This window comes from Bos indicus x Bos taurus, chromosome 4, assembly GCF_003369695.1.
Source record: "Bos indicus x Bos taurus breed Angus x Brahman F1 hybrid chromosome 4, Bos_hybrid_MaternalHap_v2.0, whole genome shotgun sequence".
In the NCBI taxonomy this organism is placed as follows: Eukaryota; Metazoa; Chordata; class Mammalia; order Artiodactyla; family Bovidae; genus Bos; species Bos indicus x Bos taurus.
Window position 1 is genome coordinate 7,411,817 of NC_040079.1, and position 27,977 is coordinate 7,439,793.

General features: G+C 50.6%; 1 protein-coding gene across 2 annotated transcripts; it reads left to right on the forward strand.

The window, feature by feature from the left end:
• On the forward strand, positions 1-27,977 carry ZNF777 (zinc finger protein 777). 2 transcript variants are annotated; one of them, XM_027538706.1, is made up of 6 exons: positions 1-210; positions 5,536-6,396; positions 7,645-7,771; positions 9,749-9,862; positions 23,455-23,706; positions 26,579-27,974. In XM_027538706.1, exons 2-6 carry the CDS (start codon positions 5,551-5,553, stop codon positions 27,736-27,738), a joined length of 2,499 nt encoding a protein of 832 aa, XP_027394507.1. In that variant the 5' UTR covers positions 1-210; positions 5,536-5,550; the 3' UTR covers positions 27,739-27,974. The 2 variants fall into 2 exon arrangements, with proteins under 2 accessions (XP_027394507.1, XP_027394506.1); XM_027538705.1 differs by lacking the exon at positions 1-210 and adding an exon at positions 866-999 and having other exon boundaries at positions 26,579-27,977.

A 27,977-nucleotide genomic window follows, 5' to 3' on the forward strand; every position in this document is an offset into this window, starting at 1 on the left:
TTTGTGAGGCGCAGGTTTTTGAAAAGGGAACGACCCGGGTTCTGGGTTTGAGAGGAGCCGGGGGGGACCCGGCGGGAGGAAGGCTGTCGGAGCCAATCAAGCCGCCTCCAGACCCCAGCACGTCGCCTCTCGGCCGCGCGCGGTTATTCCTCCTCCGCTCTCCCGCCTCCGGGTCTCGCCCTAGGGTGGCCGGCAAGGCGAGGACCCCAGGTGAGAGGCCGAGGGGCGGGGGGGCGGCCCACGGGGGTCGGGGAGGCGGGAGGCCCGGGCGGTTCGGCCCGGGCGGCACGACGGGCTGGCCCCGGGGCTCAGGGCGTGTCCGTCGCCGCCCCGGCTGCTCGCTCGACACTGTTCGCTCCTACCGGCTGTAGATGGAGCTGTCTGGGTTCCTGCAGCCTCCGACGAGCCTCGGAGTGTTTCTCTTTAAACGGCCTGAGAGGGACATGCCTCCCAGGATGCAGTTTGTATCAACATGGCAGCTGCTGTGCAGCTCCCCTGCTGAAGAGGCGCCGGGACGGCAGCGCAGCTCGCAGCCCGGGGCCGGGGCCGGAGCCGGGGGGTCGCAGTCGCGGCCGCTGAGGGGCCGCGCGCGCGCGGGCCGGTGCTGAGGGCCGGGGCCCAGCTCGCGGCCGGGGCGCAGCCCGCCGGGGCCACCCGCACCGCCGCGCGCCCCGCTCCGACGCCGCTGCCGGGCTCGGCCGCTCCGTCCCCGCCCGCCCCGAGCAGGCCGGGCCCGACGGCCGCGAGAGCCCGGGCGGGGAAGGCCGGGTCGGGCAGGCGCCGCCTGCGGAGAGGCCGGGGGGTGGGGTGGGGGGGTCCGGCCTGCGTGGGGCCGCGCGGCGGCGGCGGCGACTCCGGCTCCGGGCCGGACAGCGCAGGGCCATGGCCGAGGCGGCCCCGGCTCCGGCGAGGGCGGCCCGCGCTCGCACGGACGCGCGGACTCGGGGCCCTGGGGACGGCCTGCGTGTCCCGGGCTCGGCGGCCCGGCCTGGGGTCTCGGTAAGGGACGGAAGCGCCGCGACGTGGGGGCGGGGGACCCGGAGGGCTCGCGCACCCCTGCTCGGGAAGGCGGGGGGTTAGGGGGGTGGCTGCGGGCGTGGAGCCGGGCCGGGGAGCCGGCGGCCGTCCGGGCGCGCCTGCGGGGACGCCCGGGGCCTGGCACGCACGCGGGCCCGGAGGCGGGCGCCGAGGCGGCGCGCCTCGTTCCCTGCGGAGCCGGCGCCGCGTCCGTCGGGGTTGCCGCCGCACGTTTTCCGCAGAGCTCGGCCCCGCCGAGCCTCCCGCGGCCGGAGCGCGGCGCTGACGCGGCTCTCCCCATTTCGCAGAGCGGAGACACTGAGGCACGGACTTCTGGCGGCGACCGGCCCTGCCTGCCCCCAAGGTCACGTAGCGAGTCATCCGTGGCTCGGCGCCCGCGTCCGCAGAAATACCTGCCTCCGGGCCGCCGCGGGCCTGGACGGGGAGGGGGGCGGCCCTGGCGGCGGCCTCCTCTGGGGCGGGGGCCTGGGCCGGCGCGCTGGGGCCGCGGCCCGTCGGGGTCGTGGGGAGGTGATGGCCGGGTGGGAGGCCGGGCAGCGCCCACCCGAGCGTCTCCGGCGTGGGGAGCAGGTGACCCTCGGGCTCGGGCGCCTCGGCCTCCAGCCTCCCTGCGTCCGGAGGCTCGGTCGAACTCTGGGTGTCCGGACGGTTGGGGTCTGGGGAAGCGAGCTACGAAGGGTTTGGGGGTTGGTGTGCCCCTATCAGGGGCCGTTCTTAAAAATCAGTCTTCAGAGCTCCCCGCAGACCTGCTCTTTAAAATGCAGTAGTCGTGCTGGGAGGAGGATTGCTGCATGGGAGGCAGAGCCCGGAGCCTCAGTTTCCTGTTGGGTACAGGAAGGGGTCGGGATATAGGGCTTTTCTGAAGAGCCTCAGGTCTTAAAATAATAATAATGATAACAATAAAAGCAACGCTATGAAAAATAAAACAAAATGGTTGTTAAGTGCCTAGGTCTCCAGGACCCTTGAATAGTATATAATTCTGGGTGAACCACATTGGGTAATAGGAGACAATGGCATGGCTTTATAAGTCAAGATAGGTATGATGAATTTTTCTGCTAATGAATGAATCCTGGAGACCCCATCCGTTTAGGATACATGGGGGGAGGTGGGGGTGGGGTTAAATCCTATGAAATAAGAACCAGAGGAATTCTCTCCCTGTCCCTAACAGTTTGAAAATGTAAGCTTATTAATCTTACATATCATATTTACAAGCTCCATTTCTCCCTTTGGCCATTTCTTTTTGCTTAGCGTAATATCAAGCCATAGGTTTACTGGGACTGATGAAAATAGAGCCAGGGGCTTTTATTTGGGGGCAGTGGAAGGGATGCGCTTCTGTGGCCCCTCATGGCTCTACAGTGCTCAGAATCCGGAAATGGATAGAGACACTCTAATAATAGAGAGCAAATAACTGGTATTTTCCTTTGAGCTCTGATTAGACTACTTAGTAAAGATGCCTTGCTCTAATGGCTTTATATACTGTCCTGAAGCTTTTCTTCATTGTTTCCAGTTAAACCCCTGGATCACGCCTGAGAGACTCGCTTCGCCCCTGGGGATTTTCCCTTCTTCCTACCATGTAGGCAAATACCCTAAACCCCCGTGAGGACAGGGCCATACCTGTACCTATTGTGTTGTGTTAGGCTGGTCACTTTCCCTGTGTCTGAGACTCCTATCTAGTCACTCCCTCGCCTGTGAAGAGTTGAGAGGTGGCTTAGTTGTTGACGAGCCTTCGGGTTCAGGGGTCTGTGATGCCCTTGAGAGTGCTTGCTGAATTTTGGGTGTGTGCTCATGTGTGTTTTTGAGGGGGAGAATCCATAGTTTACACGAGCTTTTTGAAGGGGTCCCTGACCCCACCATTAAATCGGAATGTCCGTGGGCAGGGCCTTCCCACAGGTCTTTGTTTAATCTCCAAGCCTTCGAATTTTAGAGGTAAAAAGGATTCAGAACACACACTGACCAGCTGTCTCAGTTGGTACGTGAGGCCCAGAGGCGACCTACAGCTTAGGCTGAAACTCAGACTTCGGAGCCAGACGGCTGTGTGACCTTGCGCCAGTTCCTTAGCCTCTCCAAACCTCCGCGCCTTCCTGTGCTAAGTCTGGATAAGAATTCTAATTGTTCCTGTTTATAGGGTTTTGTTGGAGAAGGCAATGGCACCCCACTCCAGTACTCTTGCCTGGAAAATCCCATGGATGGAGGAGCCTGGTAGGCTGCAGTCCATGGGGTCGCCAAGAGTCAGACACGACTGAGCGACTTCAGTTTCACTTTTCACTTTCATGCGTTGGAGAAGGAAATGGCAACCCACTCCAGTGTTCTTGCCTGGAGAATCCCAGGGACGGGGGAGCCTGGTGGGCTGCCGTCTACGGGGTCGCACAGAGCTGGACACAACTGAAGTGACTTATCGGCTTAGCAGCAACATAGGGTTTTGTGAAGAGTAAATTAGATAAACCCTGTAAAACACAGTTCATGGCACATAATAAAGGCCAAATAATTGTCAGCTTTTACCTGACTAATTAGCCCTCACATCTGGTTCCCTGCGAAGCTGTTGGATTGTACTACCTCAGAAACCTTTTACCTGAACAAGGTCTTAAATCTTCAGTCCTTGTCTTAAAAGCCTGATGCTGTCTCAGTTATGCTACACATGAATGAAGGAATGAACAAATGAAAGAAAGCATTAGAAGGTATAAATAAGTTTAGATTAATCATCTTTGATGATTCAAAGAACTTCATTATTAACTCTATATTTTTCCTACTTTATACTATACAGTCCATGGAATTCTCCAGGCCAGAACACTGGAGTCGGTAGCCTTTCCATTCTCCAGGGGATATTCCCAACCCAGGGATCGAACCCAGGTCTCCCATTTTGTGGGCAGATTCTTTACCAGCTGAGCTGCAAGGGAAGCCCAAGAATACAGTAGTGGGTAGCCTATCCCTTCTCCAGGGTATCTGCCCAACCCAGGAATCAACCCGGGGTCTCCTGCATTGCAGGCAGATTCTTTACCAACTAAGCTCATTATTTTTAACTCTAGTAACATTTTGTAACCCTGTCATTTATACTTTTCATTCAGCAGACATGTGTTGAGCACATACTGTGTTTCAGACTGGACACCAGGGATATGCTAATTTTCAAATGAAGAAAAAAGGAATTTCAGTTACTTTAAAGATAACTTCTATCTGGCACATAATAACTGGCCTTTCAGCAGTTCACTGAAAGAAGAGTGTGCTTGACAAACATAGATAAAGAAGAAATTCTTTTCAGTTCCAATAAACATATTGATTGTCTGGATAGATAGAAACAGCGCTGATCACTCAGAAGACCTTGGTTTCACCTCCATGATGATACAAGCTTTCCTTGAACATGGCCATAGCAAGTCAGGGAATGGGGAGAGTGTGAATAATTGAAACCCCCTTCAAGTAATTGAAGGAGTTGGTCTTTATTTTGGCTCCAGTCCCCACCAACCATGACACAGGTCACAGAACTGACTGACTTCAGCTCTGTTTCCCATCCTGCCAGGCCTGTTTTTCCTCCTTCCCACCTCATGAACCATGGGGAGGACCCCGACAAGCAGGGTCTACCTACCGCTGGGGACCCTCTGCCAGGGAACTTTGGCTCTGAATTGCCATGCCCACACCTGTGTCAGTGTTTGTCTTCTCTGCATGTCACAGGAGCCAGCCCGGGTGCCCAGTAGCCCATTCAGCCTCTCCAGCAGGGGCTGTGTCCACAGTGTTTCAAAGGCAAACCTATACTGTATCAACTCTGAAAAATGTTATTAAGTCAACAATTCAGCTTTTATCAAAAGGTCTGGGAAGCTTAAGATAATTGTGTGTCCTTACCGTTGGACAAAACAAGGGAAAGAACATGGGTGCCATGACTGCCTGATGATACAAATAGAAGTGGGGGGGGCTGGGTGTCGGGTTCACCTTGGAAGTAAGTTCCTTCGTAGAACCAGCCCCACCTTGCTGGCAGTTTTCGGCTAGCCTGGCATTGACAAGATTCTGCTCTACTGCTTTTCAGAGCTTTACTCTATATTTAGTGCTCATTGCTTGAAGAACTCAGTGACGTAGCAGGTGGGTGAGATATTATGACCCTGTCTATTGGCTGAGGACTCTGAGAACAGATAAGTCGAATAGCCGGGCCAGGGGGACCCAGACAGCGTTGGTATAAATGGGGCCGAAGACCGAGTGTTCCAGTTCAAGGCCAGTATCCTTTCTCCTCTCCCACACCTCTACTCGCGAGATGACTCCTGTGAAGTGTATGTTGTGGAAAGGAGACGGCTCTGTGGAAGCAGAGGTGGTGTTACCATCTTTTATCTGTTGTTAATGTAGTTGTATCATCCACACGTAGATCAGCGTGAGGGTCTCAAGAAGAGACTCATGTCCATGGAGCGTATCGTATTGTTACAAAGCCTGAAGCCCCTTTAATGTGGATGTTTATCTTCGGAATTTATTTGCCTGCTGGAGACTCTTGGCCTTCAACACTGTTCTTTCTCTCCTTGAACACAGGTCCAGCAGTTGGACATGGAGACCCAACGCTCCTCCCCTCTGTCATTCCCCAACGTCCTGCAGGAAGAAGCTCCACGTCAGGTCCCGGCCGGACTCCCTCGAGAAACTCTGTTCCAATCCCACGTGCTTCCCCCCAAAGAACTCCCTTCTTTGTCTCCCGCTGTCTCCCGGCAAGGCTGCCTACCCCAGACTCCTGGCGCCCCCAAGCAAGAGACTTCTGGCCGAATGCCGCCTGTGCTCCAGAAGGGACCCTCACTCCTGTATCCTGGCGCTCCCGAGCAAGAGACTCGGATCCAGGGCCCCCTCACTTCCCCAGAAGAGCCCCCATATCCGCCCCCTGCCGCTGCCGAACAAGAGATGTCCCTTCTCTCCCACTCCGCCCACCATCAAGAAGCCCCGCTCCACTCCCCCGAAGTTCCTGAGAGAGATCCCCTGACCCTGTCCCCCACCGTGCCCGAGACCGACATGGACCCCCTGCTCCAGAGCCCAGTTTCCCAAAAGGACACCCCCTTCCAGATCTCTGCTGCGGCCCAGAAGGACACCCCACTCCCAACGGCAGAGATCACCCGCTTGGCCGTGTGGGCTGCCGTCCAAGCGGTGGAGAGGAAACTGGAGGCCCAAGCCATGAGGCTCCTGACCCTGGAGGGCAGGACCGGCACAAATGAGAAGAAGATAGCCGACTGCGAGAAGACAGCCGTGGAGTTCGCCAACCACCTGGAGAGCAAGTGGGTCGTGCTGGGGACCCTGCTGCAGGAATACGGGCTGCTGCAGAGGCGGCTGGAGAACATGGAGAACCTGCTGAAGAACAGAAACTTTTGGATCCTGCGGCTGCCCCCAGGCAGCAACGGGGAAGTTCCCAAGGTAACCTTATCCCAGCCGGGGCTTCCCAAGGAGTGACCGGGACTGGAATGGATTTTAGGAATTTAGTATCAAAGAAAGGGAAAGCCGTAGGTAAGAAGGAAAAGAATCTGATAATGTCTGGTCCCCAACTCCACTAAGAACAGGACACACCCATACCAAATGATTCCTCCTGTTGATGAAAAGCATAGGTTATAGATCAGAGGGACGTCCTAGTGACGGGAGCTGTCAGGGTAGAAGGAAGTTCATTCGTGACATCTGGGGATAAAAGGCGCATTGAAGGCCAAGTGGCTGAGCTGTGGACAAGTGTGGACCGGTGTGGTTTCCCGTGGGGGTGGAAGGAAGACTGTGAAATGTTACAGGGCCCTGTTGCTTGCAACATTTGTATCAGTTAACTTAAAGTCATGTTAATGCCAGTAAAAATGTGATTTTCAGAGATGTTCTAAAACACCAGAGGACAGTTAGGTTTTAATATTGTTTCCCAGAGGAGAGCACTTGAAAGTGGATTGGTTTTCTTTCTGTTTTTTGTTTTTTATACTACTGCCTCTCTGCGCAGCCTCAAGGCAGGGCCGGGGTGGGGACAGGGGACGATGCATGGACCGTTGTCTAGGCCAGTGCTTTGCAGTTGTGTTGTGTATATGAATCACCTGGAAGTGTGTGTCTTAGTCGCTCAGTCATGTCCAGCTCTTTACCACCCCAAGGACTGTGGCCTCCCGGGCCTCCTCTGTCTGGGATTCTCCAGACAAGAATACTGGAGTGGGTTGCCATTCCCTTCAGGGGATCTTCCCGAGCCAGGGATTGAACCCAGGTCCCCTGCATTGCAGGCAGATTCTTTACCATCTGAGCCACCAGGGTAAGTGGCTGAGTCACCTGGGGATCTTACTAAATGCCGAGTCTGAATCAGAGGGTCTGGAGTAAAGCCCGAGAGTCTGCATTTCCAGCATGTTCTCCGGTGGTGCCACTGCTGGTCTGCAGACCACGCTGTACAGCAGCAGGGATTATCCTGTTAGAGGAGAAGGGGACCAGACAGCCCGGGGCCCTGACTATCTCGGGCCAGGACAGTGGCTGAAGCCTTCTGATTTCTAGAGAGGTCCCTGGTGAAAACTCATAGCTGGGCCTTTTCTGCTTCAGGCCTGAGAGTTTTTACCCAAGCCTAGGGGGCCGGAGCTGTTCTCGGCTTTGGGATCCGGCAGCCCCAGGCCCAGTGACACCTTCCAGTGGGTCCACACTGAGCCTATTGTGTGGTTTCAGGTCCCTGTGACATTCGACGACGTGGCCGTCCATTTCTCGGAGCAGGAGTGGGGGAACCTGTCCGAGTGGCAGAAGGAGCTGTACAAGAATGTGATGCGCGGCAACTACGAGTCTCTGGTTTCCATGGGTAAGAAGACGGCTGTCTGCCCACGGCTTCCTGCCGGCCTGCTGGGGGCTCGTTAGGAACCTCTGGGGCCTCTGAACGCCCAGAAATCATTTTCAAGAGCCCAATAAGAAAGAACAGGCACCCATATACCCACATACAGCAGTGCAGCATAGATCAGCACAGTTTGTAAACAGAGAAACCACTCTATGGAGAAGCCACAGGAGTCGGGGGACAAACTTGGACATCAGTGGTGTTTATATATATATATATATATAAACCTTAAAATTAGTTTGTCCAGCAGACCCTTACTGAACAAAGTGTGAGATGCCTTGTGAGAATGGCACTTAAACAGCACACCTTTCCCGTGCGGGAGTTAGAACAGGTATCAGCCATGAATACTGCCATTGATTGAGATCTCTTGTCCCCCTTGTGCAGAGATGAGGTGTGACCCCGGGGATTAAAGGAACATCCTAGGTCCCCACCGGGAGGTCACAATTTCACCGAGATCTCTCCTCCCCCCAAATCTGTATATTCTTGTTATCTTTGTTAATAAGAGTATTTGAGGATGAAGACTTAGGAAGATAAGCTTTAGTATTGTATGTATCCTTTTCTCTGATGTGGGGAACTCTTTGGACACACACCCACACCCACACACACACGCACACACACAAAATTAGAAAAACATTAAATATGCTGTTGCATAGAGAATTTGATCCTTGCTGGAACTGTTACTTTTATCCATCTATACTTCTCCATGGGGTACCTTTTTTTTCCCCCACTTTTCTTTTTAAAGTATGTACATAATTGTGTGAATGCAACAATTTAGGTTTGTATAATAACGAGCAGCCGCCACCCTCTAGTCAGTGCTGCTCCCCCGAGGGAACCACCGTGGACCCTGGGGCCTATACTGTTTCCCATCATTTTGTGCGCTCGTGCAAGTGTGGTTTGTGGTTTGCACAAATGGGATCCCTCACTTATTTTACCAACGGTAGCCAGAGACAGCTCCTGTGTCAGCCCACAGGCCCGCTTGAAGGGCAGTGCAGTGTTCCTGCTGAACCGTTGTGCTGTCGATATTGAACTATTGATGAGCGGCAGCCCTGCTGCAGAGGGCTGCAGTCAGGATTTCTCTGTGTTTGTGCACTTCCGCGAGTATTTCAACAGGATGGATTCAGGGAGGTGGGCTTGCCAAGGAAAGAGGTGCTCGTGTACAGTGTCACAGGCGCTTCCATGGGCCGTCCCCAGGGCTGTGTGTGTGTGTTTGCCTAGCAGTGTGACAGCGCCATCTCCACACCCTTACCCCAGCCGCGGTTCTCCTGTTGTAAAGATTTGTCTTTTCTGGTGGACAAAAAATGATACTGACTTGTATCGGTATGGGAACTTGTGCGTTTTTTTATGTGTTTATGAATTACCTATTCGTACCTTTGATATTTTTATTTCAGTAACCATAGAGGCTATATATATATATATAATTGTGGATGTTAACCCTTGGCCTTATATTTTACAAATGTATGTGACATACTGTTTTCTTCAAGTTTCATAATCTTTTGACTTTATTTCCAAAGAACTTGAAACTTTTTGTAATGTAAAAAAACCTGTCAGTGTTTTGTTTCGTGACCTCTAGATTTTATTAAGGTTAGTTTTTTCATTTATAAAATGTTAAGTATCTTCTGCCTTTGTCATGAAAGTCCGAGCAGGCATTGGCCACCTGTGAGCCACAGATGACCGAGGGCTGGTTTCCATCAGTCGGCAAGTGCGGCCCATTGCTGGTCCCGCCGGGAGGACCTGAGATGGGTTCAGCACACACACACACACGTGTGTGCAAATGGCACACTCAGCACACCCTGAGGAGAAGGGCTGGAAACTTGGCCCTTCGGTTTGCAGCACTGCGGCCTCAAGTAGGGCAGCTGCTCCTGGTGTCACATGCACACAGGGGACAGTTTTATAGCATTCAGTGCGACATCACCCCATAGAACATCTTCTTTTCTTCCTCCTGCCCAGACTATGCAATTTCCAAACCAGACCTCATGTCACAGATGGAACGAGGGGAGAGGCCGGCCATGCAGGAGCAGGAGGACTCTGAGGAGGGCGAGGCGCCTGCCGATCCCAGTACCGGTGAGTGGCTGCAGGCGATCGTGGCCTTGGCGCCCGGGAGGCCCCATGTGGGGTGTGTGGCCCACAGGAGACCCCAGCGGGCTATGTCAGCAGGCCAGTGCAGGAGGGCGGCCCAGAGGCCCTGGGGCCTCCAGGTCACCAGCAGCCCTGGTGGCGGAACTAGAAAAACACCGTGGTCTCGGGGAGCTTTTGACCTGACCGAGCGTCACCTCACTCTCTGTTGGAAACAAAACCAGAACTGACAGAAAGGCGTTCCCTTGTCAGGATGCTGACGCTGGTGCAGCCTCGAGCTCCCCAGAGAAGGGCCACGTCCCTGGGCCTGCGGCCGGTGAGTGGAGGGACTTGACCTGAACGTCCTCCAGTGTGCGGGCGGGGTCCAGACGAGGCGGCGAGGTGGCGGTGGCAGGGAGGTGCAGGCAGGACCGCCATGGGCTCGGGAGCAGACCCAGTGTCAGGCTGCCTGCCCCTGATCCCCGGCCTTGCTGCGTCCTCGCTGTGTAGTTTTAGTTGCTGAGCCTTCTGGAGGTCTGCTTTCTCATCTGTGAAACAGGAGGGGTACTGAGAGCCAGGGCCTGGTGTGCTGACCCGGAGGGGCCAGCAGCCTGGGACGCCAGGCACTGTCTGTCCGCATGGGGAGTGGTTCCTTACACAGAGGTCACTCAGAAGCCCCCACACTGGCACCGCGGTGTTCTCGGGGTACAGGTGGTTTCAGAGCCCCTTCTTCGGCATTGCTCTTGGGCTTGCGTCACTCACCTGAAGGTCTTCTGTGGGGGCAGTCCTTGTCTTTTGTAGCTAAATGTCATTGGTGATCCTGTCTTTTGCAAAAGGAGGATAATCTGGCTGAAGAGCCCACTGGGGTCAAAAGCCGGGTCTTGTATGAAGGAATGTCACTGGCTCTGGGACCAGGAGGAGGTGGCCACGTGGAGTAAGAGCGGAAGTAACTTCAGGAAGAGGTGGGACCCTAAGGAAAAATAAATGCTGGCGTGTTTCAGAGAAACCCTAAAGCATCGATACTTTCTAGACATTTGCCTAGAGATTTAAATGGAGGGGAGAGGCTGGTCCTGAGTTCATTCTGGCAGGCGGAAAGATGGATTTAAAAGTAGATGAGGTGAGAGAGGGGTTTGGGGACAAGATGTGACATTTGTTTGGAGGAAAATAAGTCTGGATGTCAAAGGATTGATTGGCCACATCCAAAACCAGTATCACTGCGAATGGAGAGATGCAAAAGAGGAGAAATCAGAAAGAGGACTTGGGAGGCAGAAAACGAGAGAGGAGAGGTGGTCTGTGGTAAAGATCCTAGAACCCCGCTGATGTCTCCGTGGGGTTTTGTAGTCCAGGTTCTGCCTTTCTAGCATCTTCTTAGAAGAGCTTGGACGGGAACATGGACCCTGTCCGCGGTCAGCCTGTTCACACCCTCATCACAGGTGGGCCTCCCACTGAGTGGGGCCAGAATCAAGAGCAAATAACTAACCTCAACCGGCTCCGCCCCAGGCGGGGTTGGTTCTGGCACAAGTGCGTCCGAGCTGGAGCGTCTGTGGGCAGTGGTGGCCTCACAGAGGCTGCCTTGTGTGGCTGGAATGTGCCATTTGTTCCACTAACCGTCTTCAGCCACCAGGAGCCTGACTGGAGCGGAGGACAGGAGCGGAACGGGAAGCACTGCCCACAGGGCACCCCTGTGTGTGGGGCCCTGGCCTCGGGGCCGCAGGCTTGCCCTATGAGTTCAGTTATCAGAACCCCAAACACGCCAGCGGTCACGTCTTATTTGCGTGTCCTCTCCCTCGGAAGGGCGGCCACAAGGCCAGCCCTGGGCCAGACCTGAAAGTGTGATACCAAGGGGGAAACAGCTAGAAGACAGAACTGTCATGGTTCTAAATACACCGAACATCACCATTCTATGAATTGGTTGAGTGAATGCAGTCTATAAGCTGTCATTTATGGTTCGGATTCCTAAGGGCAAGGAGGCCTGAAGGTGACTCAGATATTGGCCCTGCTCAAGTTCCCCGGAGCCGGGGCTCCTGTTCACAGCCCTGTAAGGGTGAATGGGGACTGGGGGAGCCAGAGACCACTGTCACCTGGCAGATTAGTAGAGTGAAGCAAACACACCAGAAGCCATGGCTGAAATCCAGATTCTCATATATTGTATGTAGCTTCAGCCTTTTTACAAAGCAATTTGATATTTTTTGGACTTAAAATATGTTTTAAATATTTAAAATATTCATTTACTTAGCCTGATAATTTCCTTTCTGAGAGTCTGTAGCCTAGAAAAAATCCCAAAATATGGATTAAGGTATACAAATATCAGGGGACTTCCGTGGCGGTCCAGTGGTTAAGACTTTGCCTTCCGATGCAGGGAGTGTGGGTTTGATTCCTAGTTGGGGAGCTCAGGGAGAAGGCAGTGGCACCCCACTCCAGTACTCTTGCCTGGAAAATCCCATGGGCGGAGGAGCCTGGTAGGCTGCAGTCCATGGGGTCGCACAGAGTCGGACACAACTGAAGTGACTTAGCAGTAGCAGTGGTGAGCTAAGATTCCCACACGCCTCACAGCCAAAAAACGAAGACCTAAAAGAGAAGCAGTATTGTAACAAATTCAATGAAGACTTTTAATATAGTCCACGTCAAAAAAATCTTTTAAAAATAAGGATGAACAAATACTATATTACACCATGATAGACGGTCATACAGCCACTGAAACACATGTGAAGCATTTTTGCACCGTATTTTCACTTGTCTGTTATTTAGATCATCCAATACTTTTTGTACCCTGTACTATGTCAAGAGAATGGTGTTAACAACCTAAACGCCCCATGTATAGAAAAATACAGTCGGCCACTATGGCAGTGCCGTGCAGACAGGCTCCAGGGCTCTGGGACATACATTGGTGAAGGCCTTATTGAGCCCAGGTGGTTGGCAGAAGCCTCGGAGGAGGTGGGATTTTTAGTGGAAACACAAGTGGGAGTTCCTGGAGGAGAACTCCTCACGCAGAAGGAGGACCGGAAGCCAGGAGGCTCTCTCCGTAGGCCGGGTAGGACCTTGCCTAAGCCAGGGACAGATGTGGATGTCCGTGAAGTGTGGCTGGTGGATGTTGAGTACAAGGACAGGGAGTCTTGAGGATGACTCCCAGGCCATGACACGAGTGAGGGGGTAGGACAGTGGGAGGCTCCGACTCGGAGGAAAGACAACACATTAGGCGTGAGATCTCAGGACACATCCATGAGCTGGTACTGAGTGATGGAGACCTGAGCTCCAAGCAGAGACCTGAGCTAGAGATGGACCTGGGGGCCTCAATCGTGTGGACAGGATCATCTTTCCCAGCCTGGATGGGGGAAGAGCAGGAGCACAGGATGTGCCCCCAGAGTCCTGACTTTCAGAGCAGATTTGGAATATAGTGGGCCGGGTGGGGCCCAGGTGTTAGTATTTTTTAAAAAGCTTCCAAGGTGATTCTCATGTGCAGCCCAAGGTGGAAAACCACTGTTGTAGGGTTTGGGAAAAGAAGAAGAAACCAGAGGAATCGCAGGAAATAGGAGGAGTGGCCAGAAAGGTAGTAAGAAATTAGGATAGTGCGTCAGCGTTCAAGAGAAGAATGTTTCCCTGGGGAGGGAGCAGGGTGAACAGTGTTGATGCTGCATTGTGGTTTAGTAAGGCAAAGACTTTCTTCCTTACTTACTTATGGGCTTCCCTGATAGCTCAGTCAGTAAAGAATCTGCTGCCCACTCCAGTACTCCTGGGCTTCCCTTGTGCCTCAGCTGGTAAAGAATCCACCTGCAATGCAGGAGACCTGGGTTCGATCCCTGGGTTGGGAAGATCCCCTGGAGAAGGGAAAGGCTACCCACTCCAGTAGTCTGGCCTAGAGACTTCCATGGACTGAATAGGCCATGGGGTTGCAAAGAGTCGGACATGACTGAGCGACTTTCACTTTCAAGGCAAAGACTGCCAAGCATCCGCTGGATTTGCACATTAGCAGCATCAGTGGTCTTAGCAAGAGAAGCACTGGTGGTATGGCCAGGGTGGAGGCCTGTAGAGTGGGCTGAAGAGTGGACAGATGATGAGGAAGTTGAGGTTATCCAGTGTAGCTGTGAGTGCAGAGCAGAAACGCTGGCGGGGTGGGTAGGGTAAGGAGCCTTGTTTGCTTAAGATGAGGATTGCCCAAGCCTGTTTGAAGCCAGTTGATATGAAACATGGATATAGAAATGGGTAATGTAGGGAATTCCCTGGAAGTCCAGTGGTTAGGACTCTGTGCTTTCACTGCCGAGGGTCCAGGTTCGATCCCTGCTGGGTTAACCAAGATCCCAGCAGCCGGGCGGCATAGCCAAAAAAGAAGCAGATAATGTAAATGCAGTAGGAAGTCAACGACGTCCACAGAAGATAGGGGAAAAACTGGGTGGAAATATAAACCAAATCATATTTCACTATGCTTTCTAGCATTTTCTAAAGTGAGCATATATCACTTCTTATTCACTAAGAATAATTTTTAAAAAATGAAGAAAAACTCCAAGTTAAAGGTGGCAGATTGAACATGTGCTTACTCCCACCTCCCCCCCTCCTCCTAAAACAAGAGTGAAGGGACTTTTTAAAGGAATGGACGAGGAGACGGCAGCAGCTGAGTTTTGGAAGGCTAAGAGCAGATGGCTGAGCGGTCACTGATTTAGAAAGCTGAATCCAAAACTGGTGTCAAGGAAGCTGGGAGGAAACCCAATCTGCAGTCCACCCCAACCCTGCTCAAGACCCGGCAACTAGCACCACTGGAGATACCAGGTAGCTTTGGAAATGGCGGTAAAGGTGAGGCTAAAAACAGAGCACTAGTCAAACATCTTAAGAGTCCATCAAACACTGCCGCTTCCCTCCACGGCCTCACCCAACCCTGCTGGGTGACCAAGGCTTATTCTCTGAAGACAGAAGCATCTCTGGACGTGGACACCAGGCACAATTGAGAAGATGGGTACCACGTTGAAAACAAGGGAATGAGTGAAGCTTACAGACAGATCTTGAAATCTCCAGCTTTTTTCCCTAACCTGACTCCTCAAATTATGCTCCCATCCAAGTTTAACCCTCAGGGCAGGGTACTGGGAAACTCTTATCTGGAGACTCTCAGGGCCAGCCCAAAAGATTTCCCAGTGAAATGACCTAGCCAAACCATCCTGCTGGGAAACCACGGCCTACCTGGATGCACCAGACTTGCAATTCACTTTTGAGTACTCAACTTTTAATATAAATGGATAATCGAGAACCAAACTTATTTTCTTGGGCTCCAAAATCATTGCAGATGGTGACTGCAGCCATGAAATTAAAAGATGCTTGCTCCTTGGAAGAAAAGCTGTGACCAACCTAGACAGCGTATTAAAAAGCAGAGACATTACCTTGCCACCAAAGATCTGTCTAGTCAAAGCTATGGTTTTTCCAGTAATCATTGAGAGTTGGACTATAAAGAAAGCGGAGCACTGAAGAACGGATGCTTTTCAACTGGGGTGTTGGAGAAGACTCTTGAGAGTCCCTTGGACTGCAAGGAGATCCAACCAGTCCATCCTAAAGGAAATCAGTCCTGAATATTCATTGGAAGTACTGATTCTGAACCTGAAACTCCAATACTTTGGCCACCTGATGGGAAGAGCCAATTCATTGGAAAAGACCCTGATGCTGGGAAAGATTGAAGGCCGGAGGAGAAGGGGACGACGCAGGATGAGATGGTTGGATGGCATCACCAACTCTACGGACATGAGTTTGAGCAAGCTCCGGGAGTTGGTGATGGACAAGGGAGCCTGGTTTGCTGCAGTCCATGGGGTGGCAAAGAGTCGGACCCAACTGAGTGATTGAATTGAACTGAACTGAGCAGTGTTTAATAAAATTGAGTATATGACCTGGGAAAATAGAACAAAACAACAGAAAAGAAAATAGAGAATAAGAAAATCAAAAGATGGAAGTTCACCATCCAGATAATAGAAAAATCAGAAAAAAAAGAATAACAGATTTTCAGGGAGGAGAGAATTAGTGATGAAAGATCTCAGGGAAAACTCCCAGCACTTAAAGACATAACTCTCCAGGTTTAAGAGCCACCAACTGTCCAGAACAACGGGTAAAAATTGATGTCACCTTAAATACTTGAGCAAGGAATTGCAAAACAGCTGAGGACCCAGGAGATCTGATAAACTTCTGGGAGAAAATCCAGGTTCATACAAAGGAACGAGAATTAGAATGACTTTGGACATTTCAGCAGTATTGAAAACTACAAGCCAGCAGAGCAATGCCTTTAAAGTTCTTTACATTATAAAATTGGAAAGTATTTTCCAACATTCTTGAATTTGGTATCTAACTGGAATCATCTAATTAGATATGAGAATGAAATCAAGATAATGAGATGTTCAAGGTCTGCCACACTCCCTTCCTCAAGCTGGGGCATATACTTTGCCAAGTGAAGAAATAAACAAAGGAAGAGGTGTAAGGAGCTCCAACATAAGACAGGTGAAGGAATCCCTGGGGTGCACCAAAGGGGATCCCCAAAAGACATTGTGGATCTGGAGGCACAAGTCCAGACTGGAGCATAAATTTGAAGAAAAATTTTCAAGTCGGTAAACCTGAGAAATACCCATTATGCTTGGATATTTTGAGAGGAGGGTTTTAGGAAGGGTTTGCGGAGACTTTGGAGCCAACTGAGTGGTAATTAACAGTAGGTTAATCAAAAGAAGGAGCTTCATCAGTGGCTCAGTGGTAAGGAAGTGAAGTGAAGTCTCTCAGTTGTGTCCGACTCTTTGCGACCCCGTGGACTGCAGCCTGCCAGGCTCCTCTGTCCATGGGATTCTCCAGGCAAGAATACTCTGCCTGCAATGTAGGAGACCTGCAGGAGACTTGGGTTTGATCCCTGGGTCAGGAAGATCCCCTGGAGAAGGAAATGACAACTCACTCCAGTGTTCTTGCTTGGGAAATCCCACGGACAGAGGAACCTGGCGGGCTACAGTCCATGGAGTCACAAGAGCGACTAAACACCAATAAACAAAAGAAAACTACCTCCAGGGAAATCGAAAAGTGTTTACAAGTATAGAAAAGTATTTATAAGTGTGCTACATGATTCAATTTTAAGTAGCATTTACATAATCCAATAACAAAAACACCCATTGTTAATCCAATCAGAATTACAAACTGGGAAGAATCAAAGATTTGGACAAGATGTGGATGGATGAGGAAGAGATGGTCCTCTCCAGCTCTAGGAAGTCAGTAGATGATGCTTAAAACTGAAAACTCAAGGAGTAGCAGTGTCATTATGTTACAGAGAGGTATAAAGGTGAATGACAAAAGAATCAGCTAGAAGGATGGGAAGTGACTGCCTCTGGGAGCAAGTTGAAGGATGGTGGGGAGCTTTTTAAAAGTGAGTTTTTAAGAACTCTTCAACCCTCTGACCTATGTGCATATATAAACTTTTTAAAGATGATTTTAAAAATTAATATACCAAAGTTTAAAAAATCTAACAGAAAGTGTACCCATGAGAAGGTTGGAAAGCCCGTGTCAGCCATCATTTCTGTGCTTTGAGCTGGTGGAGAAAGTTAACGTGGCAATGCTGGTTTTCACTTTCCAATGAAATTCTGAAGTTGCAGCAACATAATTCAAAAAGAAAAAAAGCTGAAAGAGTGAAAGTTTCCATAATTCTCTTTCAAGAGTCAACAGCTCGGGACTTCCTAGAGGTCCAGTGGTTAGGACTCCACAGTTTCACTGCGGAGGGCCCAGGTTCGATCCCTGGGTGGGGAACTAAGATCCCACAAGCTGCACGGCACAGCCCAAAAAAAAAGAGCAGCTTATTCCTTTCACTTTATGTGCATGTAGTCAAACACATATACACAGAGCCTTAATTATGTAATAAATGCTTTCTCATTGTTAAGAAAAATTTTTTCAGACAGTATAGAAGTACATTGTTTAGCAACTTGCTTTTTCAAAAATATATCTTTGACGTCTTTATTTGAAAATTAGTAAATAATTAAATGTTTAACTGTCTGCCAGAATAACATTATACCCGCTTCATTAATAATTAAATGTGTTCACAACATTTAATACCTTTGAAAACAATTTGTAGCAGAGATTTTTCCCATCTCAGAAGAGTTCTGATGAAGAAATGTAGTTACAAGATGAAAAACCAATCACAAATTAAATATTTATCACCAAACAATGTCAAGGCAAATCTACAAATTTTTTTTCCAGAAAATTTACACCAAAAGGTTATAGTTGATTGCACATTATACTAAAGATTATAGTATTGTGCATATTCAATATCTTTGGTGTAACTGACCAGGTAGCTTCTGGAAGGAATCTTTGAAGTCCCAGAGGGTCTCGGAGTAACCAGTTCCTCAGCTCGACATTGTTTATAGAAAGGAAGGAAGAGGGGACGGGGGAGGGGGGGAAAACTGTGCTTTTTTTTTCCTAATCCTAGTGTGATTTCATTATTTATGTCTAAAGTTTTATTCATCCATAATTTATTTTGATGTGAGACATGTGAAGATTTTTTTTTTCTTCTTCTAGTCAGGAAGCCAGTTGTCTGCACTCCACTTACCTAATCCCTTTCCGATGGTTTGAAATGCTACCTTTGGTCATAAACTATGTTCCCACAATGTATTAGTCTTTGATTAATTTTTTCTAAATGGGAGAACAGATTACTGCTTATGAATGCAGTCTGGCTGTTGGTTGTCAGTACTGTTTCAAAAGTTGTTCAGTGCAGAGAGAACTTTTCAGTGGGAAACACTGGCTTCTCTGCTGCTCAGAAAGTAGGGGAGAGGCACAAAAATGTCTACCTGCTGCCCATTTCAAGGGGAAAAGAATTAGATGCCATAGAGGAGCAGACAACGGCTTGGGTTCACAGAGAATCACACTCACGATGGGCTGAGAGCAGCCTAGGATGTCTGGTGGAGCGCAGGTCTTAAAGGAGGACGTGAAAGAGGAGAGTGAAAAAGCTGGCTTAAAACTCAACATTCAAAAAACGAAGATCATGGCATCTGGTCCCCCACTTCATGGCTACTAGAAGGGGGAAAAGTGGAAGCAGTGACAGAGTTTGTTTTCTTGGGCTCCAAAATTATTGCGGGTGGTGACTGCAGCCATGAAATTAAGAGACGCTTGCTCCTTGGAAGAAAAGCTATGGCCCACCTAGACAGCATGTTAAAAAGCAGAGACATCAGTCTGCCGACAAAGGTCCACATACTCAAAGCTGTGGTTTTTCCAGCAGTCATGTACAGGTATGAGAATTGAACCATAAAGAAAGCTGAGCGCCGAACAATTGACGTTTTCGAATTGTGGTGCTGTAGAAGACTCAAGAGAGTCCCTTGGACAGCAAGGAGATCAAACCAGTCAATCTTAAAGGAAATCAACTCTGAATATTCATTGAAAGGAGTGATGCTGAAGCTGAAGCTCCAGAACTTTGGCCACCTGCTGTGTAGAACTGACTCACTGGAAAAGACCCTGATGCTGGGAAAGATTGAGGGCAGGAAGAGAAGGGGATGACAGAGGACGAGATGGTTGGATGGCATCACCTAATGGACATGAGTTTGAGCAAACTCCAGGAGATAGTGGTGGACAGAGGAGCCTGGCATGCTGCAGTTCATGGTGTCGCAGAGTCGGACATGACTTAGTGACTGAACAACAAAGGGATGGGAAGGCATTGGTCTTCAGGCTGGAACACCCATGCCTGGGGGTACAAGTGGCATTCCCAGAAGGCACAACACAGATGGCTTTGTGGGTCCCGTTTCCAAGTCTTCGTCCATCTGTTCTCCTTCATAAAACGCATCATCGAGGCCGCTGGACGCTTGCGGTCCCAGTAGTGCTGTTCCTTAGCTCCCGGGTCTCCCACTATTGAAAATAAAGAACAGGCACCTCCTGCCCATCTTGCCTTACTATGGAGTGTTTCTCTGAGGCATAAAACGCCCTTGGGGTCGTGAAACAAAGGCACAAGCCAGACTGTTGCGGGGATGGGGACCAGAAGTGCATGGCTCAGGGGCCTGGATGGCGAATTCATTTGGAAGTCAGATATTTGGAATACCTGGCTTTCAACAAAATTGAAAGAGAACCTAATTAAGTTGTCAGCTAATAGGTCATTAAAAACAGCTTTTGATGATATGTTAACCATGTGCTTTTGCAGCATTGTAATTCAGAAGTTCACAGAATAGAGGGATGATTCCATAACAAAGCTCCCGCCAGCCCATCTCCAGATCTATGCAAATGAGCTCTCCCAATGGTTATATTTATAAAAATGAAAAGTAGGAATAGAATTTATTCTGAACTCTGTCTCACTCAAGAGATAAGAATATTCACTCTCAGATAAGTGAACTAATTGGGGGAAAAGTCCCTATCCATCCTTGTAAGAGATTCACTTCCTCCAGGTTTTTGGTTTCCCATCTTGAATAATTATTTTTCATTCCACAATAGTAATAACTAAGGATGACTTAAACCAGGCAGAAAAGTAACTCTTAGAGCCCTGTGGTTATTAGAAATGAAAGCAAAATTAATCTTTCCATTTACATGCACATTTCTGTGGCAGAGTGGTAGATGAGGTGATCAGTAAAAGGCATCTGAGCACAAAAATATGTTCTATTAGGATAAAATTCTGTGGGTAAAGTGGGAATGGAAATAGAAGTCCAAGGTGAAAAGGAATGATATTAAAATTTCAAGTATCAAAGAAGAACTTGTTCATGTATTCTTTAAGTGAATAATGGTGGGTTTTAAATTGCCAGAGTTCTAAGATTCCATTGGCAACATTAAATGGCAATGGAAGAGTTTATTTTAAAATATCAATATTTACAATACTCCAGAAATTACATCTTTTGCAGCGATTGAAGCATTTTATGTATTTATTCAGGAAGGTGCAAATGAGTACCTGGTTTTAAAAAATTATCTTAGGGAGAAGGCAAGCAAAATATTTCCAGGAGTTTTTGAAGTCAGGGAAGGTATTTTTCTGATGCTGGAGCCACGGTTGTGATGTAGTAGAGAGCCCAGAGGAGGGACACAGGAGGCCAGGTGATGACGTCAAGCTGGAGCAGGAGGAAGCCAGGGTGTGAGTGTGGATGATTTATCTTTTTTGTAAGACAGAGAGTAGGATGAAGACATCTCTGGCAGCTCAGTTCGGAGGGAAAGCAGGCTCAGGCCGCGTGGAAGGCTGTCGGACTGTTGGCTGTGCGGTGCACTCCCCATCGTTTGGGACTTAATAGGCGGCTGATCAGAGAGGAATTAAAGGATTGCCAGGCATCAGAAAGAACCCAGCGTTAGGCCATGTGCCATCAGTCGCTAGTATGATTAGCGGTCTGCTTTCTTGGTGATGTGATCCACTTCATTCGGGCGGGACAAGGGAACATGGCAAAGGACAGTGAGGAGCTTCGTCCACTGGGATCCTGGTCCCGTTTCTTTTAACACAGCACTTACACCTTGTAACACACCATCTAGTTTATTGATTATGCTATTGCCTTATGTGAGATGTAGGCAGGCAGGGAGCTCTGTTTTGTTGCCTCGTGTGTTCCACCGTTGGAACACACATGGCACGTCGTTGGTGCTCAGTCAATAGCTGTGGGATAAATGTTCAAAGAATGTGTATGTTCACGCATTGTACATTTACAGTTTCCATAATTAACACAGTGATTTGAGGGGGTTTATGCTGGCATAGCTGTATCCATAAGCAAGAAAATAAAGTGGAGACCCCACACTACACACAAGATGAAAGCAAATTTCAGGTGGAATAAAGAGCTAAAGGTAAAAATTAAATTATAAGGACCTGGGAATAAAATCTGGGAGACCAGATGAACCACCTAGGGCCAGAGGAGACCTCCTGCTTACCTCTGGTAAAATAGAAAACCCACAAGCCATAAAAAGGAAAAGGGACATAACTGATGAGATGAAAACTTTAGGAAAGTTTTATGATAAAAGGTAACACAAAGGCAAAGACAAATGATGAATTTGGGGGAAAATTTGAAATGCCAGTAAGAAAAATGGGTTATCTTTAATACAGGAATCAAAGGTCTCTGACCAATTGACAGAACACAGTTCACACAGAATCCACTCTGAAAGACCAAGAAATGACACTCACATTATCCTCATCAGGGAAGCAGAACTACTAAAGTATCAGTAAGTTATCACTTTATACCCATCTGACCGAGGAAAATTAAAAAGAGCAGTGATGTCTTTTGCTGGCGGGGATGTGGGGAAAGTGCTGGGAGAGATGTGAATTGTCACAGCCCTGTGGATAAGCAGGCTGATGACATCTGTCAGAATCGAAAATATTTTTAATTTTTGACCCTGAAGTCCCACTCCCGCCACTCTCCTAAAAATAAAAGCACTCCTTTTGGTTAGAGATATAAATAAACACATGTTTATGGCAGTACTGTTCACCAGGGCAAAAGCCTAGGAGCAAAAAGTGAATGTTGTCAATAAGGAAATGATTGAACACATTGCTATATGATCCTCACTGTGGAATATTCTCAGCTTTTAAAAGGATGCATTAGCGTACAGAAATTGCCGTGAAGGGATTTCTACAGTATATTTGAGTGAGAAAAGGAACATAGAGCATTATGTATAAGGCAGTTTTATTTTTTGCAACCAATGGCTAGAAAAGAAACATGACTATAAACATGCTGTGATAAATCATCCATAAGCACAGAGGAAAAGTGTGAGGTCCATTACGGGAGTGACCTGAGATGCTTGTACTTGTCAAGTGAGGAGCGAGGGGAAGGGGCGGCAAATTAAAAGGGGAAAAATACTGCACTGAAAACCAGAAATGTGTGCTATAATCCCATTTATGTAAAGCAATGCCTGTGTGTAACAACATTTGAAATTAGCCTACAACAGACATACAAGTAGATTAAAAAAAAAATGTCAGGGCCATGTGTGTAATCGGATGCTATTTAACTAAAAACAACCCCGCGGCCCCCTCTTGTGCCTATAAATGGAGGCTGGGAGAGGGGACTGGGGCAGGGCCGGGGGTGGGGGTGGGGGCCTCTGGTCTGTCGGTATAGGACACCTGGCCAGGACTTGAAAGGGTGTGCAAATGACCAGATGACTGTTGTCATTGTTTAGTGATTAAGTCATGTCCGACTCTGAGACTCCATGGACTGCAGCCCGCCAGGCTCCTCTGTCCATGGGATTTCCCAGGCAAGAATACTGGCGTGGGTAGCCATGTCCTCCTCCAGGGGATCTTCCCCACCCAGGGATCGAACCCAGATCTCCAGCATCGCAGCCAAATTCTTTATCACTAAGCCACCTGGGAAGCCCAACCACATGATTAGCCTTGTCTTTAACTTGGTTGAGGTGGAGAGAGAGAGTTGCTGTTGGCTTTGTTCTGGCCTAACCTGGGAAAAGGAATTGGGGTCTCTTTTTAAAAGAAACCATGACTATCTTATAAAATTACAGGGGGTCGTGGAAACAAACTGCCTCTATTTTAACTTGACTCCAGTTTATATTCAAGGCTACACGGTGTCCAGAGAATTTTAAGCCTACTCACCGCCAACTCGGGATATTTCTTCAGGGTCTCTAAAATAAGACTTTTTGAAAATATAAATTCCAGGGCTGCAAAAACCTGAGCAGGTGGAATGAACATGTTCTGGCATCTTTTGTCCTCTCCCGCCCCCACCCGCCCGCCTTCTCAGCTCACGATGGGATCGTGATTAAGATCGAGGTGCAGACCAACGACGAGGGCTCGGAGAGCCTGGAGACGCCGGAGCCCCTGATGGGCCAGGTAGAGGAGCATGGCTTCCAGGACTCGGAGCTGGGGGACCCGTGTGGCGAGCAGCCGGACCTGGACATGCAGGAGCCGGAAAACCCGCTGGAGGCATCCACGGAGGGCTCAGGCGAGTTCAGCGAGCTCAAGCAGATGCTGGTGCAGCAGAGGAACTGTGCAGGTGAGTGGGGGGAGCTGGTGTCGTCAGGCCTGCAGAGGGGGCAGGGTGGGGGGTCCTGGGGGGGAGCCGAGGTCTCCTTCAGAGAGGTTGTGTGACACCGAGGGCTCAACAGTTGTGACCGAACCAAGCAGGGCCATAGGTCCAGGTCCCCTGCCCCCGGATTTAAAAGCATCCCCGGGCAAGGAAAGAGGGCGTTGCAGCCAAAGACCAGGTCAGATGAGGACCTCTGGGGATGGCAGAGATCATCTCTCCGGCCCCTCCCTCGGCAGGCCGAGAAGGTCACACACTGGTGGCAAGGCGAGAACTTCCGTCTCCTGATATGTCTGTCCTTGGTCATCCCTGTGTCACACTAGAAGCCTCAACTGGCTTGAAGATTTCCACCTTGGATCACACGTCTTTGCAAACGGCTGAGACCATGCTGTCTTTTTCTGGCGGAATCTAGGCTTCGTTTCTGTTTACTCTCAAAGCCTCGGGGTCACCAGGCTGCACACCCTTGCTCCCTGTGAGGACGTGTGCTCTCAGGAGCGCTGCCAGGACGGCTTCTGTGATGCTGACCCGTCCATGCAGGCCTGAGAAAAGCCCCATGTGATCCTCATGGTGTATTTTTTAAATATCCTACTAGACTTAGCTACTAAGTCTACTTAGCTACTGTTTTACTCGGGAATTGTACAACTGTATGCAGAAATGAAATGAACCTGAACGTTTCTTGAATCATCATTAAGATTATACTAGACTTATCAAAGTCTAGTATACTAGGAGTCATTAGCCATCGTATCAGTTAATATTTATACGGAGAAATGATTTAAATTTTTTTCACTTTATTTCCTTGCAGTTTGTCTTTTTGCACACAATAATAAATTATCATGGACATTATTCTTGGTCAAACGATGTGGATCTAACTCTTTATTTTTAAATAATTGCATGATAGTAGAGAAACCTTTTTAACATACCATGTTGTCCTTCATTAGAGAATAGCGAAAGACACAAGGCAAATTGTGAGGCCACCTTGCATTGATTGCCCTGTGAACATTCCCTTTAGTTTTATTAGTACCACTTAGTAATAGTCTAAGATTCTTTGTGGGATTTCAAGTCCTGAATTTTAGGGCCAACTGTTTCTTCTTATTTTGTTGAGAAAATACAACTTTGAAACCCAAGGAAAGTTCCAATATTCTAAGGCCCGTATTTCCCTTCTGCCTTTCATAACAACGCTATTTTCAGGATCAACACCGGGGCAATGAGTTGCCAACCTCTGAAGCTGCTTCCTCCTTCCTGATCTTTTAAGCATCATGTTCCAGGGATGTTCTGGGTCACTTCCTGCTGAGCGTCCTGACTGGACTGAGGCAGCATTGTCTTATAGCCGGGGAGGCCTGAGCTGGGACTCGGCACACCTGTGTTCTAATTTTAACACTGCCACTTACAGGGTGCAGAGGAGTAGCTGGAAGTGCTGTGGCCTAGCGGTCACTGACAGACTTACAAGACTTTGGCCAGCTCACGAACATTGCCAGCTTCAGTTTCCCTGTCAGTTGAGGGGACAGACTAGCTGGTCCTTCAGTTGCAACTGCTGAAGAGGTCTCAGTTTATTTACTTTATTTGGAAACGTTACATGACGGCGGCAAGCTTGGGTGCCCCGTGTCTGTGAGACAGGGATCATTCTTGCTTGACGTCTCCTGTGATAGGATATTGGGAACAGGAGAGAGCGTAGGTGGAAAGTGTTCTGGAAAAGTTTAGTTGTTTGCTCCTGAGAATTCCACAAATGTCAGACTGTCACATCTTCCATCTCACAGGTAGACTCAAAAGTGAATGCCTTTCTCATGTCACACAAAGTTGGCCACTAAGAATAGAGCTCCCCAATTCAGTGTTTAGAGAGGGCCAGGTAAGAACAAGGCGCTTGAGAAAATTCACACAGATGCTGGCGGACTCTCCAACTTAGGTTCTCCAGGAACCCTGTAAAACAGACAACTTCTTAGGCTAGAGGGCAGAGCCCTAGGAGGAGGACATCACCGTTTGGGGTGTTCATGGAACACTTACCTCAGACCCCAGCCAGCTCCAGGGTCAGGACTGGTGGAGTCCGCCTGCAGTGAGCCATCCACCCATGTAGGTGAGGTGCTACCTCAGGAGGCACCGCCACGCCTGCTGTGGGCTCAGGAGGGCTTGAGGGATACAGGTTGGGAAGGCCAAGGAAGGTTTTCTGGGGGAGACAGGATTGGGGCTGGGTGTAAAGCAATGGGCAGGATTTGGAGACCCCCACCCCCACCCCTCCTCAGAAGGGGGGATTTGATGGAGGAGAAATCTCCAGGTGAGTACCGGAAAGGAGGCCAACGAGGCTGAGCCGAGTTCAGGCAGAGGAGACCGCAGAGGGGGAGAGGTAGCCAACTTGATGAGTCAGGACCCTTACGTGGTAGAAACCCGACCCTCAAGTGGCCAAAATAAGACAGGAGTGTTGATGGGCTTGGAGCGTCGTGGGTCCTAAGGGTACCAACCTCTGGCTCCCTGGACCCAAGCGCCTCCAGGAGGGCTCCGCGTGCGAGTACCTTCTTACCTGCGAGTCCCTGCCCGCTAGAGGTGCCAGGCGATGGGCACACATAGCGCCCACGTCCCACCACAAGGATCCCGTCGTTCCCGCTTCCCCGCAGAAAATTCCAAAACAGGGCTCCGACCCGCCTGTTTTGGGCCTGGTCGGACCGGCCCGAATGGGCCCTTTCCTGAGCTAAGCCCCGCGGCTAGCCCAGGTTCCCTGGCGGGGAGCGAGCAGGCATGAAGGCTCGGGGCCGGAGGTGTGGGCAAAGGGTCTGCCTCACCCAGGTCAGGGGCGCCAGGCAACACCTAACGACGTCTTGTCTCTCTCCCCCCCGTTCCCCGCCCCCTGGAGCAGAGGGGATCGTGATCAAGACCGAGGAGCAGGAGGAGGAGGAGGAAGACGAGGAGGACGATGAGCTGCCGCAGCACCTGCAGTCCCTTGGGCAGCTGTCCGGGAGGTACGAGACCGGCCTGTACCCGACACCGCTGCCGGGGGAGCTGTCCCCCGAGGGCGAAGAGAGCCCCCCGCCGCTGCAGCTGGGGAACCCGGCGGTGAAGCGGCTGGCGCCCCCGTCGCACGGCGAGCGGCACCCGGGCGAGAACCGGGGATCGGGCAGCCAGCAGCAGCGGAACCGGCGCGGCGAGCGGCCCTTCACGTGCATGGAGTGCGGGAAGAGCTTCCGGCTGAAGATCAACCTCATCATCCACCAGCGCAACCACATCAAGGAGGGCCCGTACGAGTGCGCCGAGTGCGAGGTCAGCTTCCGCCACAAGCAGCAGCTCACGCTGCACCAGCGCATCCACCGCGTCCGCGGCGGCTACGCGTCACCCGAGCGTGGCCCTGGCTTCACCCCCAAGCACGCGCTCAAGCCACGCCCCAAGTCGCCCAGCTCTGGTGGTGGCAGCGGCGGCGGCCCCAAACCCTACAAGTGCCCCGAGTGTGACAGCAGCTTCAGCCACAAGTCCAGCCTCACTAAGCACCAGATCACGCACACGGGCGAGCGGCCCTACACGTGCCCCGAGTGCAAGAAGAGCTTCCGCCTGCACATCAGCCTGGTCATCCACCAGCGCGTGCACGCGGGCAAGCACGAGGTCTCCTTCATCTGCAGCCTGTGCGGCAAGAGCTTCAGCCGCCCCTCACACCTGCTGCGCCACCAGCGGACTCACACGGGCGAGCGGCCCTTCAAGTGCCCCGAGTGCGAGAAGAGCTTCAGCGAGAAGTCCAAGCTCACCAACCACTGCCGCGTGCACTCGCGCGAGCGGCCGCACGCCTGCCCCGAGTGCGGCAAGAGCTTCATCCGCAAGCACCACCTGCTGGAGCACCGGCGCATCCACACGGGCGAACGGCCCTACCACTGCGCCGAGTGCGGCAAGCGCTTCACGCAGAAGCACCACCTGCTGGAGCACCAGCGCGCGCACACGGGCGAGCGGCCCTACCCCTGCACGCACTGCGCCAAGTGCTTCCGCTACAAGCAGTCGCTCAAGTACCACCTGCGGACCCACACGGGCGAGTGAGCGCGGCCCGGCCCACCGCCCGGCCCAAGCCCAGCGGGCGGGCACGGGGCACCCCAGCCCCTTTGTCGTGAGCCCTCCCCCACCCCCTCTCCCTTCGTCCCTCCTCTCCCCCCTCCGCCCCGACACAGGGTGGCCGCATCTCCCCCGGGAGACCCCAGTGGCGGGGGGGCTAGCGCGGACCTGGGGAACCCCCTTTGGGCTGTTCATTTCCTTGACAATAAAATGGATGAAACCAATCA